Consider the following 20,485-nt stretch of genomic DNA (forward strand, 5'->3'; position numbering starts at 1 on the left):
ACACAATACCATACAAATTAATATACAGTGTAGTTATTCTCTGTGATAAAACTGGTGCTGTTTTTTGCCTTTCTCTGTCCCTCCCGGTCACCCTGTCTCCCCAACCCTGCCCCCATATCTGTCTCTCCCTTATTGCCCCCCATGTCTGTTTGTCTCTCACTTTGCGTCATTCTTGTCTGTCTGTCTCTGCCGGTGTCGTGGCCCCGCCCCCTCATCATAGCCGTACCCACCCATCCTGTTTTGGCCACGCCCCCCGAACCTGAGAACTCTGCCTGCAGATCACGGTGAAGCGCCTTGCATGCGCCACCAGGACGCAAAGCGGGCGTGCAGGCGTGTGCAGCGGGGCCTTAGCCTAACACGTAAGTTCTGGTACCAGCGCAGGCAGTGTTGTATTTTATGTCTTTATTTATATAGCGCCATTAATGTACATAGCGCTTCACAGTAGTAATACACGTGGTAATCAAATAAATAACAGATAATATAAATAACAGGTCATGGGAATAAGTGCTTCAGACATAAAAGTAACATTAAGGAAGAGGAGTCCCTGCCCCGAGGAGCTTACAATCTAATTGGTAGGTAGGGAGAACGCACAGAGCCAGTAGGACAGAGTTCTGGTAAGTGCGTCTGCAGGGGGCCAAGCTTTATGTATCATGTGTTCAGAATGTTCACAGTGCTATTCGTATGCTTCTTTAAGCAAGTGTGTCTTAAGTTGGGTTAGAGCAGGGGGGCGCAAACTTTTTTCCCTGCGCCCCCCTGACGGCTGTCCCCTCGCTCCCGCGCCCCCCCCCAACCCCAACTTATCCGCGCTCCGGCGTCATTTTGACGCCGCGTTGCCATGGCGCCGCAGGGAGGAAGCCGCCGGAGCCACGGTAAGTTAGGTTTACAGAGGCCCTGCAGCTCCCCCGGCACTTAATTTAAGTGCCTTCGGGAAGCGCGCGGGGCCTCTGTAAACCCCGCGCCCCCCGTCGGCAGTGTCGCGCCCCCCCTGGGGGTCGCGCCCCACAGTTTGTGCACCGCTGGGTTAGAGTTAAATCTGCCTTTGCTGTAGTAAGCAGCTCCCTTGAGTGACGGGGGGTGGCGTATGGCCTGGGTACTGCCCATATGGGGCTGAGACCTGGAGCCCCTCCCCTGGTGAGAGTGTTTTCCACAGGAGACTGCAACTATCTGTGATCAGCCCCCTGGGAATGGGGGTGCTGCAACACCAAGGAGAACGATCCCAGCACATACTTCCTGCACTTCCGCAGGTGTCACCACCCTTCCGGTGCAACCTGTATATCGTCAGCAAGGAGGTGACCGCCGGGGCGGGGGAGAACATTGGGACACCTGCTCCGGTGAGTAAGGCCCCCGACTGATCTATTTTTGCAACGGCACCGCAGGCGAGCCAAGGGCCGAGGACGTAAGGCCCCTTTGGACCCTGACACTCATAAAGTGCTTGCAGTAAAGGGCCGTGGTAGGTGTAACGTGGCTGATATACCCAGGGACATGGCAGAGTCTAAGGCCTCCATAGACCAGCGGTGTGGAAAGTGGGGGGCGCAAGATTTTTCTGGGCGGGCCATCAACGGCCCGCGCTCTTCCCCCAAGGCATTAAATTTAATTCCGGGGGATCGCGTTGGTCTCTGTGGGCGTCAGAACTCGTGTTCATGTCAACGTGGCGCCAAATTATACCACGTGGTCATGTGACATCACACGTGTAAAATGATGTCGCGGGTCACGTGACATGACCCCGCGGCGTCATTTGAAGCCGCGTGAGGTAAGGGGGGGCGCACCATCGGAGGTGAAGAGGCAGAGTGGGTGCAGCAAAAAAAAGGTTTGCGCGCCCCTGCCATAGACAATGGACGGGACTCAAAAGGTGTAATTAGATCTTTCCAGGACTGGAGGGGGCGGGCTGGCTGTGATGAGGATCCTTCAGGGGGAGGGATGGCTGAGTATCAAAGAGGAAAAAGAGAGAGGCGCAAAAAAGCAAAAGCAAAAAAGCAATAAAGGAAAATGCCTTTATATAGGAAACATTGCATGGGTGATACGCAAATAAGCAATGCGATGAAAAAAATGTACAGTATATACGAAAATAAAAACAAGGACTTTGCCTGAGTATTGGGGCTGCTGCAGATGTGCCGGATATTGGGGGTTTTGATGGATCTTCCTCGTCGCCCTCAGTCACTGGATCTTCTCCGTCAAGGGGGGGTGGGGCGCCGATCTTCTCCGCTCAGCTAAGCTGCTGTGCCGGGGTAGTTGTCTCCTCAGCTGACCCCTTGTCCTTGTTTGCGTTGCTTTGGCTGGTCAGTTGCCAATGTATTAATGAACTACTGGTCATCGAGGTGTAGCAGGTGCAATGTCCACTCGCTTGTACATTCATAAGTAGAAAAGGTGATTTAGGCACTGCAGGGTGTGAGGGTGGAACGAGTGGCTACCCGTTCGCATACATACATCACCTTCTAATTGCATAAGAGGTAAGTGTTTCTAACCAGAAAACCTATTATACTGTAAATATATAAGTACATATATCCCCACATCCCGCTGCACTTCCAGTTCTCAGTGCTGCTTCAATACACTGGGGTTGTTTATTATATTGTTTGCTAGACTAAAAGCTGCATTTTCCTCCAACAGATGAGCCTCGCACCCTGTACCTTTGAACTCACAGCTGCTTCTTATTCATACAGATGTGCTGACTGTGCTGAGGTTAGTATAATAATCATTTCCTCTGCACAGTAACAATGCAGGGCCTATTCCCAAAGCCCGGCTGCTACAATACTCAGGAAATCACATGCAGGCCGTTCCCCGCTCTTACCTACTGTGGGCTATGTGTATCAACCCAGAGTAAGTGTGTGTTCAAGCACTGAGCAGAGTCACGATGCATGTCAGGACAGTCTCATATACAGCAGCGAGAAAAAGTTTGTGAACCGCAAAATCATAGTTTTTCCATGATAACCTTCTTGATCAAAACCTGACTTTTCTTAAATAGCCATTAGGGTTGTTATTAACTAATTCCATGTCTTTTGAAACATAATGATGTATAAATTAGACAAACAATGAATAATTAAGAGTCAGGGTATGTGCAAAAGTAAGTGAAACCCTGGTTTTATCAGCTAAATTATAGGGGATAATTAGAATTAAGTGTTTAAAAAATTAGGTAGATCTTCAGGGGTGATTTTGGGAGACCCCCACCCTATATAAACATCAGAAACGTTGTGCGTTTGGGAGACCTCACCCTATATAAACATCAGAAATGCTGTGAGTTTGGTCTTCACCATACAGGTGTGTGGAAACACGTCATGCCATGAGCAAAAGAAATCTCTGAGGACCTGAGAAAAGCAGTTACTGATGCTCATCAGTCTAGAAAGGATTATAAAACTATTTCTAAGGATGTGCGGCTCCATCAATCCACTGTCACACAGATAGTCTACAAATGGAGAGAGTTCCAGACCACAGTCACAGAGGAGAATGTCAGGCCATCCGTGAGCCATGCAGCAAGACAATTATTCTAAACATGCAGGCAGAGATACACAAGAATGGCTGCAGAAGATATTTCGCCTTTTAGAATGGCCTAGTCAAAGTCTGGACCTAAACCCATCGAAATGTTGTGTCTGGACCTGGAGCGAGCTGCCCATGCAAGGAAGCCCGCAAATGTCACTGAGCTGAAGCAGTTCTGTACGGAGGAATGGGCCAAAATTCCCCAAACCCGACGTGAGAGACTGACCGGCAGTTAAAGGACACGCGCAGCTGAAGTCATTGCTGCTCAAGGGGGCGCCACCAGGTACTGAGTCTAAAGGGTCACTTACTTTCTCACACACGGATATTGAATATTAAATCATTTATTGTTAAATAAATGATGAAAAAGTATCATGTTTTTGTGTCACTTGTTTGATCAGGTTATCTGTATCTTTTATTAGGACTTAGATTAACATCGAATCACATTTTAGGTTCGAAATATGTGAAAATCCTAAGGGTCTCACAAACATTTTCTCACCATTATATCTGATGCAGAATGTGAGGCTTTACTTCAGATCTGGCAGATTTGTTTTTGGGCAAATAAAGGGAAAAGGCAGAATGTTGCACTGATACCCAGGATGTGATACATCTCATTATAGGCTAAAGCCGTAAAATTCCGGGCATTATTGAAAACCCTGCTCTCTGATTGGTTAAAATTCCGGTCATTATCCAATCGGTAATGCCCGGAATTTAAGCAGCAGAATGTGTAGTTTTCAATGTGTTTATTTCCAGCCAATCAGCTTTCAGAACAGCTGAGGCAGGGCAGGGGATTCGCCTGATTTAAGTAACAACTCTGAGACAGGGCAGGGGATTGGTCAGGACGTATCAGCCACAGGTTGACTCCTCCCCCTCCCGAGCTGACAGATTTTTTTCTGAGCAGATTCAGTTTAATTGGGGGGGGGGGGGGGGGGGGGAGGGAGAGATGGTGTCTGCAAAGCAAATAAGTAAGTGGCTGCCTGCAGTTTCTTTGTGGCTGTAGTGTGTGTGTGTGTGTGTGGAGGTGCTCTGTTGTGTATAGAGGTGCAATGGTGTGTGTGGGGTATGTGTAGAGGTGCTGTGTTGTGCTGTGTTGTGTGTAGAGGTGGGGGGGGGGAGTGCAAAGTTTAGTAAGTGACTGCATTTCTTTTATTGTGGCTGCAGTGTGTGTGTTGTGCTGTTGTATGTGTAGCAGTTGTTTGTGTGTGTGTCAGTGTCAGCACCAGTGTTTATGGGTGTAGCATGTGTGTGTGTGTGTGTGTGTGTAGCAGCAGAGTTTGTGTGTGTAGAGCTGCTGTGTTGTGAATGTAGAGGAGGTGCTATATTGTGTGTGTGTGTGTGTAGCTGCTGTGTGGTGTGTAGCGTGCGGCAGTGTGTGATATAGATATCTGCAGTGTAAGCGTATATAGAGGTGGTTTCATGTATTTACCATTTTATTTTAATTAAAAAAATCTATTTAACTATACAAAAGTGTCTATTATTTATGAAAAAAGTCTACATTTAGCCTATAATAGTAATAACTTCGCCTCAGGCCTTCAACTCTTCCAGCCAGGGCATTATTGGCCAGTAATGCCCTGTTCTTCGGGGATTATTACTTAATTATAATCTGTGCACCGTGTAACTCCTCCCTAACTCCTCCTACTGACTCTCCCCAATGTGCAAGCTGGGGCAGAGACGCAGAATGTGATACATCTCATTATAATCTGTGCACCATGTAACTCCCCCCAACTCCTCCTACTGACTCTCCCCAAGGTGCAAGCTGGGGCAGAGACGCAGAATGTGATACATCTCATTATAATCTGTGCGCCATGTAACTCCTCCCCAAATCCTCCTACTGACTCTCCCCAAGGTACAAGCTGGGACAGAGATGCAGAATGTGATACATCTCATTATAATCTGTGCACCATGTAACTCCCCCCAACTCCTCCTACTGACTCTCCCCAAGGTGCAAGCTGGGGCAGAGACGCAGAATGTGATACATTACATTATAATCTGTGCACCATGTAACTCCTCAACTCCTCCTACTGACTCTCCCCAAGGTGCAAGCTGGGGCAGAGACGCAGAATGTGATACATCTCATTATAATCTGTGCATCATGTAACTCCTCCCCAACTCCTCCTACTGACTCTCCCCAAGGTGCAAGCTGGGGCAGAGACGCAGAATGTGATACATCTCATTATAATCTGTGCATCATGTAACTCCCCCCAACTCCTCCTACTGACTCTCCCCAAGGTGCAAGCTGGGGCAGAGACGCAGAATGTGATACATTACATTATAATCTGTGCACCATGTAACTCCTCAACTCCTCCTACTGACTCTCCCCAAGGTGCAAGCTGGGGCAGAGACGCAGAATGTGATACATTACATTATAATCTGTGCACCATGTAACTCCCCCCAACTCCTCCTACTGACTCTCCCCAAGGTGCAAGCTGGGGCGGAGACACAGAATGTGATACATCTCATTATAATCTGTGCATCATGTAACTCCCCCCAACTCCTCCTACTGACTCTCCCCAAGGTGCAAGCTGGGGCAGAGACGCAGAATGTGATACATTACATTATAATCTGTGCACCATGTAACTCCTCAACTCCTCCTACTGACTCTCCCCAAGGTGCAAGCTGGGGCAGAGACGCAGAATGTGATACATCTCATTATAATCTGTGCACCATGTAACTCCTCCCCAACTCCTCCTACTGACTCTCCCCAAGGTGCAAGCTGGGACAGAGACACAGAATGTGATACATTACATTATAATCTGTGCACCATGTAACTCCTCCTGCTGGTGCTTCCCTAGATGTAAGATTGGGCGGATGGGGCTAAATTAGAGCAAAACACTTTGGTGAAAATGTCCCAGTTTTGCACCAAAATTGCTTTAGTGCATTCACCGGCGTGTACTTTTGATACTTGTGGGATCTAGTTAATGGGAAAGATCATTAACTCGGCTCTGGCAGACTGTGACATGTATTATCTTTTATGTGTATGCTGCCAACATATGCTGCAGCACAGTACAATGTGAGAAAATGGACAATAGGATTGTATGACAAAAGATTATACTGCCTACATGCGTGAAAGCGGTTCAGATACAGAGAACCACAGTCAGTGGTCAGGTTAGCTTCCAAAAATTCTGCATGTATTAAACATTGTGCGGTGGGGGGGGGGGGGGGGGGGTAGTTTTGTGCCAGGATTTTAAAAGATATATACAATATTTATTCTTACTTAGCAGAAATAGCTACTAAAAAAAAAATCAATTTTCCATTCAATATAAAGTGGAAAAGTAAGTGAGCAGCAGTATAAGGCGTGGTACTGCGGACTGGTACTTAGAAATACCTCCGGTTTCATGTATGTACTCTGCATCCCTCATTACTGTGTGATACACGAGTGCACTTACAGATGTAGGAATGTATGAATGTCCCCGTGCATTATACACTGCGTCTCCGTCCCTCTGAGGGTCAGCAGGAGCCCTGAGGTCCTCTCTCTAACTAATGTGCACACAAGCTGCTGACATCAACTGAAACCCTCTGCCCTCTGCCCTCTGCCCTCTGCCCTCTGCCCTCTGCCCTCTGCCCTCTGTGCTGTTCTTTCTTCCCCCCCCACCCTCAGTGAACTTGAACTTCGGGGTATATGGAACTGCCCTGGCCAGTTATGCAGGTTTTAGACATGTGGGCCATATTCACTAAGCAGTGCTAAGCCAAACACACTGTATGGTAAATGTATGTGAATGTGCAGTATGCATTAATGTATGGATTTCTTTATTTATAAGGCAAAAAAAGAAGGAAGTTCCCAGTCACTCCAAATTTGTTGCAAAACAAGTAAAAGTAGTTGAAAAACAAGTAATTGGGGTTTGTGTTACATACTGTCAAATCAGGCTTCTGACTTGTTGCACACAAGACTTGACAATATGGAACAATATGTAACACAAACCTTAATTACTTCTGTAGTCTTGTGTCTAGGCGGTTGGAATACCTCAGTCAGCATGTGAGTTTCCCCTGTGATGGAGAGGTAGGGAGAGGAGGTGCTCTGCATACACTGAGTTTCCCCTGTGATGGGGAGGTGGGGTGAGGAGGTGCTCTGCATACACTGAGTTTTCCCTGTGATGGGGAGGTGGGGAGAGGAGGTGCTCTGCATACACTGAGTTTTCCCCTGTGATGGAGAGGTGGGGAGAGGAGGTGCTCTGCATACACTGAGTTTTCCCCTGTGATGGGGAGGTGGGGAGAGGAGGTGCTCTGCATACACTGAGTTTCCCCTGTGATGGGGAGGTGGGGAGAGGAGGTGCTCTGCATACACTGAGTTTCCCCTGTGATGGGGAGGTGGGGAGAGGAGGTGCTCTGCATACACTGAGTTTCCCCTGTGATGGGGAGGTGGGGAGAGGAGGTGCTCTGCATACACTGAGTTTTCCTCTGTGATGGGGAGGTGGGGAGAGGAGGTGCTCTGCATACACTGAGTTTTGCCCTGTGATGGGGAGGTGGGGAGAGGAGGTGCTCTGCATACACTGAGTTTCCCCTGTGATGGGGAGGTGGGGAGAGGAGGTGCTCTGCATACACTGAGTTTCCCCTGTGATGGGGAGGTGGGGAGAGGAGGTGCTCTGCATACACTGAGTTTCCCCTGTGATGGGGAGGTGGGGAGAGGAGGTGCTCTGCATACACTGAGTTTTCCCCTGTGATGGGGAGGTGGGGAGAGGAGGTGCTCTGCATACACTGAGTTTCCCCTGTGATGGGGAGGTGGGGAGAGGAGGTGCTCTGCATACACTGAGTTTTCCCCTGTGATGGGGAGGTGGGGAGAGGAGGTGCTCTCCATACACTGAGTTTCCCCCTGTGATGGGGAGGAGAGGAGAGGAGGTGCTCTGCATACACTGAGTTTTCCCCTGTGATGGGGAGGTGGGGAGAGGAGGTGCTCTGCATACACTGAGTTTCCCCCTGTGATGGGGAAGTGGGGAGAGGAGGTGCTCTGCATACACTGAATTTCCCCCTGTGATGGGGAGGTGGGGAGAGGAGGTGCTCTGCATAAACTGAGTTTCCCCCTGTGATGGGGAGGAGAGGAGAGGAGGTGCTCTGCATACACTGAGTTTTCCCCTGTGATGGGGAGGAGAGGAGAGGAGGTGCTCTGCATACACTGAGTTTCCCCCTGTGATGGGGAGGTGGGGAGAGGAGGTGCTCTGCATACACTGAGTTTTCCCCTGTGATGGGTAGGTGGGGAGAGGAGGTGCTCTGCATACACTGAGTTTCCCCTGTGATGGGGAGGTGGGGAGAGGAGGTGCTCTGCATACACTGAGTTTCCCCTGTAATGGGGAGGTGGGGAGAGGAGGTGCTCTGCATACACTGAGTTTCCCCTGTGATGGGGAGGTGGGGAGAGGAGGTGCTCTGCATACACTGAGTTTCCCCTGTGATGGGGAGGTGGGGAGAGGAGGTGCTCTGCATACACCGGGTTTTCCCTGTGATGGGGAGGTGGGGAGAGGAGGTGCTCTGCATACACCGAGTTTCCCCTGTGATGGGGAGGTGGGGAGAGGAGGTGCTCTGCATACACCGAGTTTCCCCTGTGATGGGGAGGTGGGGAGAGGAGGTGCTCTGCATACACCGAGTTTTCCCTGTGATGGGGAGGTGGGGAGAGGAGGTGCTCTGCATAAACCGAGTTTCCCCTGTGAGGGGGAGGTGGGGAGAGGAGGTGCTCTGCATAAACTGAGTTTTCCTTGTGATGGGGAGGTGGGGAGAGGAGGTGCTCTGCATAAACTGAGTTTCCCCTGTGATGGGGAGGTGGGGAGAGGAGGTGCTCTGCATACACTGAGTTTTCCCCTGTGATGGGGAGGTGGGGAGAGGAGGTGCTCTACATACACTGAGTTTCCCCCTGTGATGGGGAGGAGAGGAGAGGAGGTGCTCTACATACACTGAGTTTCCCCCTGTGATGTGGAGGTGGGGAGAGGAGGTGCTCTGCATACACTGAGTTTCCCCCTGTGATGGGGAGGTGGGGAGAGGAGGTGCTCTGCATACACTGAGTTTCCCTGTGATGGGGAGGTGAGGAGAGGAGGTGCTCTGCATAAACTGAGTTTCCCCCTGTGATGGGGAGGTGGGGAGAGGAGGTGCTCTGCATACACTGAGATTTCCCCTGTGATGGGGAGGTGGGGAGAGGAGGTGCTCTGCATACACTGCGTTTTCCCCTGTGATGGGGAGGAGAGGAGAGGAGGTGCTCTGCATACACTGAGTTTTCCCCTGTGATGGGGAGGAGAGGAGAGGAGGTGCTCTGCATACACTGAGTTTCCCCCTGTGATGGGGAGGTGGGGAGAGGAGGTGCTCTGCATATACTGAGTTTTCCCCTGTGATGGGGAGGTGGGGAGAGGAGGTGCTCTGCATACACTGAGTTTCCCCTGTGATGGGGAGGTGGGGAGAGGAGGTGCTCTGCATACACTGTGTTTCCCCTGTTGTGGGGAGAGGAGGTGCTCTGCACACACTGAGTTTTCCCTGTGATGGGGAGGTGGGGAGAGGAGGTGCTCTGCATACACTGAGTTTCCCCTGTGATGGGGAGGTGGGAGAGGAGGTGCTCTGCATACACTGAGTTTCCCCTGTGATGGGGAGGTGGGGAGAGGAGGTGCTCTGCATACACTGAGTTTTCCCTGTGATGGGGAGGTGGGGAGAGGAGGTGCTCTGCATACACTGAGTTTCCCCTGTGATGGGGAGGTGGGGAGAGGAGGTGCTCTGCATACACTGAGTTTCCCCTGTGATGGGGAGGTGGGGAGAGGAGGTGCTCTGCATACACTGTGTTTCCCCTGTTGTGGGGAGAGGAGGTGCTCTGCACACACTGAGTTTCCCCTGTGATGGGGAGGTGGGGAGAGGAGGTGCTCTGCATACACTGAGTTTCCCCTGTGATGGGGAGGTGGGGGAGGAGGTGCTCTGCATACACTGAGTTTGATTGAATTCCACAGGTAAGGGGCAGCGAGAGAGGTTTTAGGTGAGCGGGCAGTAGAGGTTATAGGTGCAAGGGTGGAAAGTTTCCATTTATGTGTAGAGCGCAGGAAGCAAGCAGGAGTATAGTGTATATATGTATGTCTTTATTTATATAGCGCCACTAATGTACACAGCGCTTCACAGCAGTAACACACGGGACAATCATATACATAGCAATATAGTGAGCAATAGGCTGTCAGCTGCCTTTTGACTTTATAAAATATGCCAGATATTTTTGATTCACGTCAAGAAACTGTGTTGGTTTTACAGACTTAATGTACTCACAATTTTAATTGTGTGACACTGCTGCCCTGGTCTCATGAAATGACACTGCTCTTGTCCGCTAGCAACCCGCTCCTTGATTAGGGAAAAAGTCCAGCGTTTCCTTTTTGTATTGTTCCATGAATATACTGTAGCAGAGAATACACACTGAGATAATACACTGTGTTTTTAAGCACATCCCAGATGACAAAAATTTGATATGTGCAGTAATTTACTTACTGTACATAGTGTACTGTATGTAGCCCAGGCTGGGATGAAAGCAACATGTTTATGTTGTAAGAACGAGTACCTTATTGACCTCTCTGCTGGAAATCCTCTCGCAGAAGAACTACACAGACAGACATTTCATAACAATTCTGCACAAATAAAAACCAGGCTAAAAACAACATCTTTAGTTCGAGGATGTTTAGGGTCTGTAATCCTGAACAATAGCTGCAGGAATGAACGGCTGTCTGTTCAGTTTGGCAATAAACAATGAGTCCACCTTTGATGTGGTATCAGGATCAGAAGTCCGATGACACGCATGTGGACAGACATTGCTTTGCTTTGCTTTGAACTGGTGTTTCCTATCATACAATCACAATTTTCGGGAATTAACATCTCTAACCACAGGGTCTCCTTATTCCCAGAAATACAGCAGAGGGTTTGGGTTTCTGAGATTGTGAGGATTAAAGCACTTTGGAATGAACTAGAAAGTCTATGTTTTTTTTTTTATCAAATAACTTCCTATTTAATGCAAACATGCAGCAGGCTTCCCTATTACTTCCCTATTACTGGGGTGCCACTTAACAATGTGATACCTATATGAGGCTGCCCATCTGCTTATTCTTGGTAGTCATGCCGGAAGTAACAGGGCATCCTTCAGGGTGTAAATGTTGTCTTGTATGAGTGTATATCTGTGTTTACATATTAACATGCATGAATAAATGTAGGGTTGATCGTTCAAGAGTTTCTATATTAATGTTTTCACTTCTCAGAGTCACGGAAACAGCCCTCACTAAAATAACTGACGACCTCCATGCTGCCAAAGACAGAGGTCATTACACTCTGCTCATATTACTCGACCTCTCTGCAGCATTTGATACTGTGGATCACCCTCTTCTCCTTCACATTCTACATACTCTTGGTATTCAGAACAAAGCTCTATCCTGAATCTCATCCTACCTCTCCCATCGTACTTTCAGTGTCTCTTCTGCTAACACCTCTTCCTCCTCTATTGATCTCTCTGTGGGGGTACCCCAGGGCTCTGTCCTGGGACCTCTTCTCTTTTCTCTGTACACACTCTCTCTAGGTGACCTAATTACATCTTTTGGGTTTAAATATCACCTCTATGCTGACGACACACAAATATACTTTTCAACACCTGACCTTACACCTGCTATACAGACCAAAGTTTCTGAATGTCTCTCTGCTATATCATCCTGGATGGCCCTCCGTCGCCTTAAACTCAACATGGCTAAAACAGAGCTCCTCATACTTCCTCATACTTCCTCCCAAACCTGGCCCTACTACCTCCTTCCACATTACTGTTGGAACTACGATCATCCACCCAGTAGCCCAAGCACGCTGCCTAGGGGTCACACTTGACTCATCTCTCACATTCGCCCCTCACATTCAAAACATTTCTAAAACTTGTCGCTTTTTCCTCCGCAATATAACTAAGATACGCCCTTTCCTCTGTTGCTCGACTGCTAAAACGCTGACTCAGGCCCTCATTCTCTCCCGTCTTGATTACTGTAACCTCCTGCTGTCCGGCCTTTCTGCCTCTCACCTGTCTCCAATACAATCTATCCTAAACGCTGCTGCTAGAATCACTCTACTCTTTCCTAGATCTGTCTCAGCATCTCCCCTCCTGAAATCCCTCTCCTGGCTTCCACTCAAATCCCGCATCTCACACTCCATTCTCCTCCTCACTTTTAAAGCTTTACACTCTTCTGCCCCTCCTTACATCTCAGCCCTAATTTCTCGCTATGCACCATCCCGACTCTTGCGTTCTGCTCAAGGATGTCTTCTTTCTACCCCCTATTTATCTAAAGCCCTCTCCCGCGTTAAACCTCTTTCACTGACTGCCCCGCACCTCTGGAATGCCCTTCCCCTCAGTACCCGGCTAGCACCCTCTCTATCCACCTTTAAGACCCAACTTAAGACACACTTGCTTAAAGAAGTATATGAATAGCACTGTGGATATTCTGAACACATGATACATAAAGCTTGGCCCCCTGCAGACGCACTTACCAGAACTCCCTCCTACTGTCTCTGTACGTTCTCCCTACCTACCAATTAGATTGTAAGCTCCTTGGGGCAGGGACTCCTCTTCCTTAATGTTACTTTAATGTCTAAAGCACTTATTCCCATGATCTGTTATTTATATTATCTGTTATTTATTCGATTACCACGTGTATTACTGCTGTGAAGCGCTATGTACATTAATGGCGCTATATAAATAAAGACATACAATACAATATTGGCCAATAGGCTCTCCAATGGGATTCAGGCCCCTCGGACAGCGTAACGCTCAATAAAGATGTATCTACATTGATGGCAGATGGTACCAACGTGCTCATACATGCTGTCAATGCCTCTTTATAATCTGTGACTGTATTCTCTTTCCTTGTGTCATTGTTACTGTATTTACACAGATTAACACTATTGCTGCACTTTCTTCCACCACCACCACCCTTACAGCAAAGAAATACTTAATCATGCTCCTTTCTCATCCACCCACGTATGTCTAATATCATACTCCATAGTCTATGAATACAGCTACAGCAACAATATCCTTAGTCTGGAACCTCGCTCCCCCAATATCCTTTACTTGGGGCCTCCCAATGAAGGACTGCACCGTTCATGGCTTCACGAAGAGCCGTATTTCAGTAGTTTTAATGACTGAAGGGTTTCCCATCAGTTAAAATGGCCAGTAGCACGTTCTTTCCAGGGCTGAAATGTGAGTACTTGGAATCAATGTGCATTCTGTGTTATTGAACCTATAGATTGTCTCACCGGTAATTAAATTGGCATGCTACAATCAGATCCCACCAACGATAACATTTAATTATCTCAAAAACTGGGGGTGCAATTATGTACCAACTAACTCCAGTACTAAACATGGGGGGAACAGGCAATGCAAACACTGCCTCGTGCTATGAATGTGGCTTTGAGGAATGTGGCAGGTTCTGTTTTATACCCCCCCTTTCCCTCTCACATCTTCCCAATTACCCCCCAGCCATTGCACTGGCTCATGGTTCTCCTGGCTGCATTGTGTTTGAGATGTTTGGGGGGCTTCTCGGCAGCCTGGAGGTGTTCATGCACAGCTCAGACCCCAGCGAGGCATGCTCTGTCAGTACATACGTTCCTCTGGGTCTCCTCGGGCCTCTGAGTTGGGTATGTCTGGTTTCGGCTTCTTCAAGACTTTCACCTTCTTTACTACCTTTTTTTTCACGATCACCTTGGCTAGAAAAATGCAAAACCGGATACAGGGTGATTGCTCCCGCCGCTGGAATACAGACGCATACATATATATGCATACATACAACATACAACATGCACAAGTATAGTCACACATGTACACCTAAGCATATGCATGGACATATTCATACACACAAATATATACTTACATACGTTTATTCAAACACACTTATACACACAAATATACAAACATGCACATGCTGCACACGTGTATATACTGTACACATACATATATACCCGTTATCCTTTCTGTTTACATATGCAGTGTTAATAAGATGGCAGTTAGTGTACAATTGGGGTTACACATCGATTACATGGTTAAACTAACACAGATGTGATGTGTTTGGTGCATTGGTTGAGGCGCAGAGTCCAGGTGTGAAACACAAACACTGATGTATGGAAGGTGTCACTCTCCTGTGATTGGTGCTTTGGTTGAGGCGCAGAGTCCAGTGTGAAACACAAACACTGGTGTATAGAAGGTGTCACTCTCCTGTGATTGGTGCTTTGGTTGAGGCGCAGAGTCCAGGTGTGAAACACAAACACTGGTGTATAGAAGGTGTCACGCTCCTGTGATTGGTGCTTTGGTTGGGGCGCAGAGTCCAGGTGTGAAACACAAACACGGATTTATAGAAGGTGTCACTCTCCTGTGATTGGTGCTTTGGTTGAGGCGCAGAGTCCAGGTGTGAAACACAAACACTGATGTATAGGATGTGTCACTCTCCTGTGATTGGTGCTTTGGTTGAGGCGCAGAGTCCAGGTGTGAAACACAAACACTGATGTATAGGAGGTGTCACTCTCCTGTGATTGGTGCTTTGGTTGAGACGCAGAGTCCAGGTGTGAAACACAAACACTGATGTATAGGAGGTGTCACGCTCCTGTGATTGGTGCTTTGGTTGAGGCGCAGAGTCCAGGTGTGAAACACAAACACTGGTGTATAGAAGGTGTCACTCTCCTGTGATTGGTGCTTTGGTTGAGGCGCAGAGTCCAGGTGTGAAACACAAACACTGGTGTATAGAAGGTGTCACGCTCCTGTGATTGGTGCTTTGGTTGGGGCGCAGAGTCCAAGTGTGAAACACAAACACGGATTTATAGAAGGTGTCACTCTCCTGTAATTGGTGCTTTGGTTGAGACGCAGAGTCCAGGTGTGGAACACAAACACTGGTCTATAGAAGGTGTCACGCTCCTGTGATTGGTGCTTTGGTTGAGGCGCAGAGTCCAGGTGTGAAACACAAACACTGATGTATAGGATGTGTCACTCTCCTGTGATTGGTGCTTTGGTTGAGGCGCAGAGTCCAGGTGTGAAACACAAACACTGATGTATAGGAGGTGTCACTCTCCTGTGATTGGTGCTTTGGTTGAGACGCAGAGTCCAGGTGTGAAACACAAACACTGATGTATAGGATGTGTCACGCTCCTGTGATTGGTGCTTTGGTTGAGGCGCAGAGTCCAGGTGTGAAACACAAACACTGGTGTATAGAATGTGTCACTCTCCTGTGATTGGTGCTTTGGTTGAGACGCAGAGTCCAGGTGTGAAACACAAACACTGGTGTATAGAAGGTGTCACGCTCCTGTGATTGGTGCTTTGGTTGAGACGCAGAGTCCAGGTGTGAAAAACAAACACTGATGTACTGTATAGAAGGTGTCACTCTCCTGTGTTTTGTTGGTAGGTATAACATAGTAATATATTCCAGTTCAGTACATTGTCCAGCCACAAATCCCGAAACTTAAGCCCAACCATTGTAAACTCCTCACGGTGGGACACAAGCTGGCATCTTTTACTGGCGTGTAGTTTAGGTAATAACCGTTCCTAAGCAAGAAAAGTAACTTTCTAAGCTAGTCTTCAACCTGCCGGGCAAATCTGTAAGCAGCCTATACCTTCTCCGCACTGCTAAGTTCAGTACAGTTACTCTCACACTGAAACTCGCATTCCAGCTAATAATGAAAATATACATTCAAATGTTAAAGCAATTGGGGACTTTTAATCAGTTATTCTTTTATTTAAGTGTAATGTTGTAAAAATCTTGTTATATACTGTAGACTGTATACATCAACATTTATAATGCAGCAGTCGGGTGGCTCTCGTCTGTTGGGAAAGTAGTTGAAGATAAGATAATTGGGTATACTAGTTAGTTTATTTGGGAAATCATATCCACATTTTCTTTTTATTCCTAGATTTTTCAATCCTATGAGATGTGCTCCCCTATGTTTAACGCTAAAAGCAATTATTATTAAGTGCACACTAACTCGTATCTATAAAATAGTTCATCTTATCTACCAATGGAAAGTTATTACCCTATGCGCTATAGGGTAATATCTTTCCATTGGACTATTTAAACTCTCTGGTTGAGAGAGACTTACAGTGCCTGAGCTGCCGGGAAAGTTGGATTTTCTTATATTATTCACTGTGACTTATTGGCCTGCATTCAGGGACAGCCTCTTATCCACTACTCGGCCACTCTTCTTCTCCTGTTAAGGGTGAGTGAGCAGTGACACAGGGTAATATGGTCCCGCAGTTTGTTTAATCCTTTTTAAGGAAGGGATTATCTCCAATTCTTCTGAACCTCTGATACATACAGTAAAGTAGTGATGTCATCCAATGGTGTATCCCGTATATTTGGCATCCTGAGAGCAGGGGCCACAGTAGCAATGCCGGCAGCAGTGGGGGACTCCTCATCCAATGAAGGGTTGTCATGGCACAAAACGCGTAGGGAGATTAACATGCTACAGGTTCACTTACGTTATATGAGTAGCTTTTAACATTAAACAGTATATTTTATTAAGAATGGCCACACTGTTATTTTGATGCCCGTTAAAGAATATTTGATGTTTGATACACATTTTCTATATCATTGTTAGTTAGTTGTCAACTCATTGTCTCTTATTCTCCATGTATTGTAAATAGGCTCTATACTTCTGTATGTACACCTGGGTCTCCCGATTTAACACAACAGACGTGTGGGTGGCTGTCCATGAAGACTCTATATTGGGACTCCTACAGTATGTACATATACTATCCAGCGTTCCCTCCTGGGACTCTCTTTTCATGTGCTCTGCTCTAGAATTGGCCAGATGTTGGTTGAATGATTTGTGCGTTCCCCCACAAGATGTTTTGGTAACTGACCTGGAGTAATTACATCCCAAATGCAAGAAAAGCAGCACTTCAAGACGAGGTATCAGCTTTATTACATCTCCAATGTTTTGGATCAACACAGAGAACCTTTCTCAAGCTGAACCTAAACATTGGGGAGATGTAATAAAGCTGATACCTCTTCTTCAAGTTCCCGGGGTGCTGCTTTTTCTTCCATTTGGACATTGGAGATTCTTCCTTTTGAGCTAAACACCTGCAAATATTTCTTTGATTATGAGTTCAGAAGCATTTTAATTGACTGGAATTACATCCCACCCAGGCAAGAACTACTTCTGAAGTCACAAGCCCGGAATCCTTTTCAATGTGTTATTGGATGATATCGGACACGCTGGGCTCTCGGGTTTTGTTCTTGGCTCCCACTATCACATTTTGCAAGAGAATAATCACTTCACAACCTCAGGTCCTCCACAACGTGTGGCAGCAAGGCCTCCTGACATTGGTCACAGGGACGAAGAGAGAAAAAAAAATCACTTCCGATTCCGGACGCGGAAGACAGCGCAGCTGGAAGGCGACCTGCAGCCCCGCCGATAGGAGTGCCACGGGGTTTTTTAAACATCACTTTGTGAGTTTTTTTTCTATTTGTATGTTTAATAAAACTTCTATTTTGACTAAAGACTGTCACGGACGCCCTGCTATCATTTCACCCCACACATCCCCGTTTCCTGAATCGGGGAGGGGGGGAGGATTGGAACGTGTGAGGGAAGGGGAACCGCCACCCAATACTCTGCCCGCTAGCAGCTGATTACACGTTGCCACGGGAAGTACCATGGACGGGTCCACCAGAGGCACCTCATATTATTCTCTCCCAGGATTGAGCTTACACATAGCCGTGTAAGTAATTTATGATTATCATTCTAACCCCCCCCTTCATTTCCATCCGAACATTATCAGTTTTTTGGGCTAAGAAGTAGCTACCAGAAGCAAGATACCTTTACACATATGTGCTCACATAGGGCCGTGTGAGTATTTGACTACAAACTACTGTCATTTCATCACCACACCTTTATTGAACAGCTAGATAGGCCATGAAGTCATCTCAGTACTGGTAATATAAGTCAATCTCCTCTAATCCTTTGCTCCCCCTTTTTTTTTTCTCTCTTCGTTCTCCTATACCCTGAGGGTTTGGATACCCCTCTCTGGGGTCGAGCAGAGGAACTCACCGCAAGTTACGGATACCATTGTGAAAGACTACATACATTGGTTTTGGAATAAGTATTTTACTGTATTCTCCACCCTGTACTAATATCCTAAGGTAAGCGCCCGTTTTTTTGTCTGCATTGGTCACAGGGACTCTGATTGCACTGTGAAGAGGTCCTCCCTCTGCTCCCTATTATCACGCATGGCCCCTAAAGAACACAGAAAATAACGACTCTCCGGGGGATGAAGAATTAGCTCACAGACAAAAATAAATAAAAACATGACTGAGAAATATGAGGGAATATACTACAGTATGTTAAATTAATTTGCAGATTATATTTTAACTAAGGTATTTGACTATAGAAGATACAGTATACTGAGATACATATCTTGCTATTGTGGGAAAACAAAGGAAGTTCCTCAAGATGATACAATGTATAAGAAGCCGGGGTAAGAATCAAACCAATGCATTCACGGACAGCATCTTACTCGGCCACTCTTCTCCTGTTAATGGTGAGTGTGCAGGGACACAGTGTAATATGGTCCCGCAGTTTGTTAATCCTTTTAGGGAAGGGATTGTCTCCAGTTCTTCTGGACCTCTGATACATAATGTTGTGATGTTATCCAATGGTGAATTCCATACATGTGGCATCCTAGGAGCAGGGGCCACAATAGCAATGCAGGCAGCAGCTGGGTCCTCCTCCATCTTTAGAAACAAGTTCTCTCTCTGTCAGGTCTTTTAAAGCACGCAGGACCCACCATTACCTGCTGCTCTTTGCATTCCTTACAGGGAACACTGGCTCCATGGCAGTCCTGGTGGGTTTCCGGCTTCTCACATATGGGGATAGACAGTGGATGTGGCCTGAAGTTTTCCCAAATGTGAGAACTTCAGGACTTCCAGATGTTAGACGCCAAGGGAGATATATGTTTAATATTACAGGCCCTGCTCACACACACACACACACACACACACTAACACACACACGCTAAAAATACATGCACATCTGGATGTGCACAGAACACATACAGTATACATATCCAGGCTTGGATACCCACACACACCGTGGATCATTCATGCAGGAGCGGGAGAGGAGGTGGCAGCCAGCACGGATGCAAGTTGTGTGAGCTCAGCATGAATTGGTGCCTTGGTGCCATGGTGCCAGCATGCCTTCTACCCAGCAACTTACCGAGTCCCTACACATCCATCTAATGATGCAGCCACTAGCACTATGCATAAGACATACTGTAACATGCAACGATTAGCCTGCTGACAGTACAGGGATTGGTTACCACGCTGCATTGTAGACTACAGTATCTTAGGCATTGAAAGTCCCAGCTTACATTGTGGTTTTGTGCCTCTAAAATAACACTGTACATACTGTATATAGTGACTCTGACATAGTCAGGAGGAGCCATAGCCCAAAGTGCATTTAACTTTCACCCAGTATACCAGGGCACCCGAAGATGTCTATCTACCGCCATGGCCAGACACCTGCGCCCACCCCCAGCCCTGTCTCGTGATGTGTAACGGCAGCTGAGGGACATCGGCATATGGTACAGTATGTGCTAACCTGGCGGAAGAGGCAGAAGGGAAAAGTGCGTCAGATCCAAGAGAGACTTTGCATCTTCATTCTCTTACAGCACATCCCTAACTACTAATGCAGTGCCAGGTTACCCTGTCACAGCGAACATTATATGCAGTGCCTGGTTACCCCGTCACAGCGCACATTATATGCAGTGCCAGGTTACCCCGTCACAGTGCACATTATATGCAGTGCCAGGTTACCCCGTCACAGCGCACATTATATGCAGTGCCAGGTTACCCCGTCACAGTGCACATTATATGCAGTGCCTGGTTACCCCGTCACAGCGCACATTATAAGCAGTGCCTGGTTACCCCGTCACAGCGCACATTATATGCAGTGCCTGGTTACCCCGTCACAGTGCACATTATATGCAGTGCCTGGTTACCCCGTCACAGTGCACATTATAAGCAGTGCCTGGTTACCCCGTCACAGCGCACATTATATGCAGTGCCAGGTTACCCCGTCACACTGC

The 20,485-nt window shown here is 47.3% G+C and overlaps 1 protein-coding gene and 1 long non-coding RNA gene across 3 annotated transcripts in view; one reads left to right on the forward strand and one right to left on the reverse strand.

The window, feature by feature from the left end:
* Positions 1-20,485, reverse strand: part of LOC142467810 (putative carboxypeptidase X1) — an 81,424-nt gene that overhangs the window by 50,625 nt on the left and 10,314 nt on the right. Inside the window, exon 2 of one of the 2 annotated variants that reach the window (XM_075573680.1) lies at positions 14,026-14,127. The exons of the other annotated variant lie outside the window; for it this stretch is intronic. Coding sequence (XP_075429795.1) covers positions 14,026-14,127 — 102 coding nt within the window. The remainder of the gene's footprint in view (positions 1-14,025; positions 14,128-20,485) is intronic. 2 annotated transcript variants of the gene reach the window in all.
* LOC142467827 (uncharacterized) lies at positions 2,265-3,811 on the forward strand. The gene is made up of 3 exons (XR_012788506.1): positions 2,265-2,447; positions 2,605-2,676; positions 3,253-3,811. It is a non-coding gene; the product is annotated as an uncharacterized LOC142467827 (long non-coding RNA).

Source organism: Ascaphus truei, chromosome 1 (genome assembly GCF_040206685.1).
Source record: "Ascaphus truei isolate aAscTru1 chromosome 1, aAscTru1.hap1, whole genome shotgun sequence".
NCBI lineage: Eukaryota > Metazoa > Chordata > Amphibia > Anura > Ascaphidae > Ascaphus > Ascaphus truei.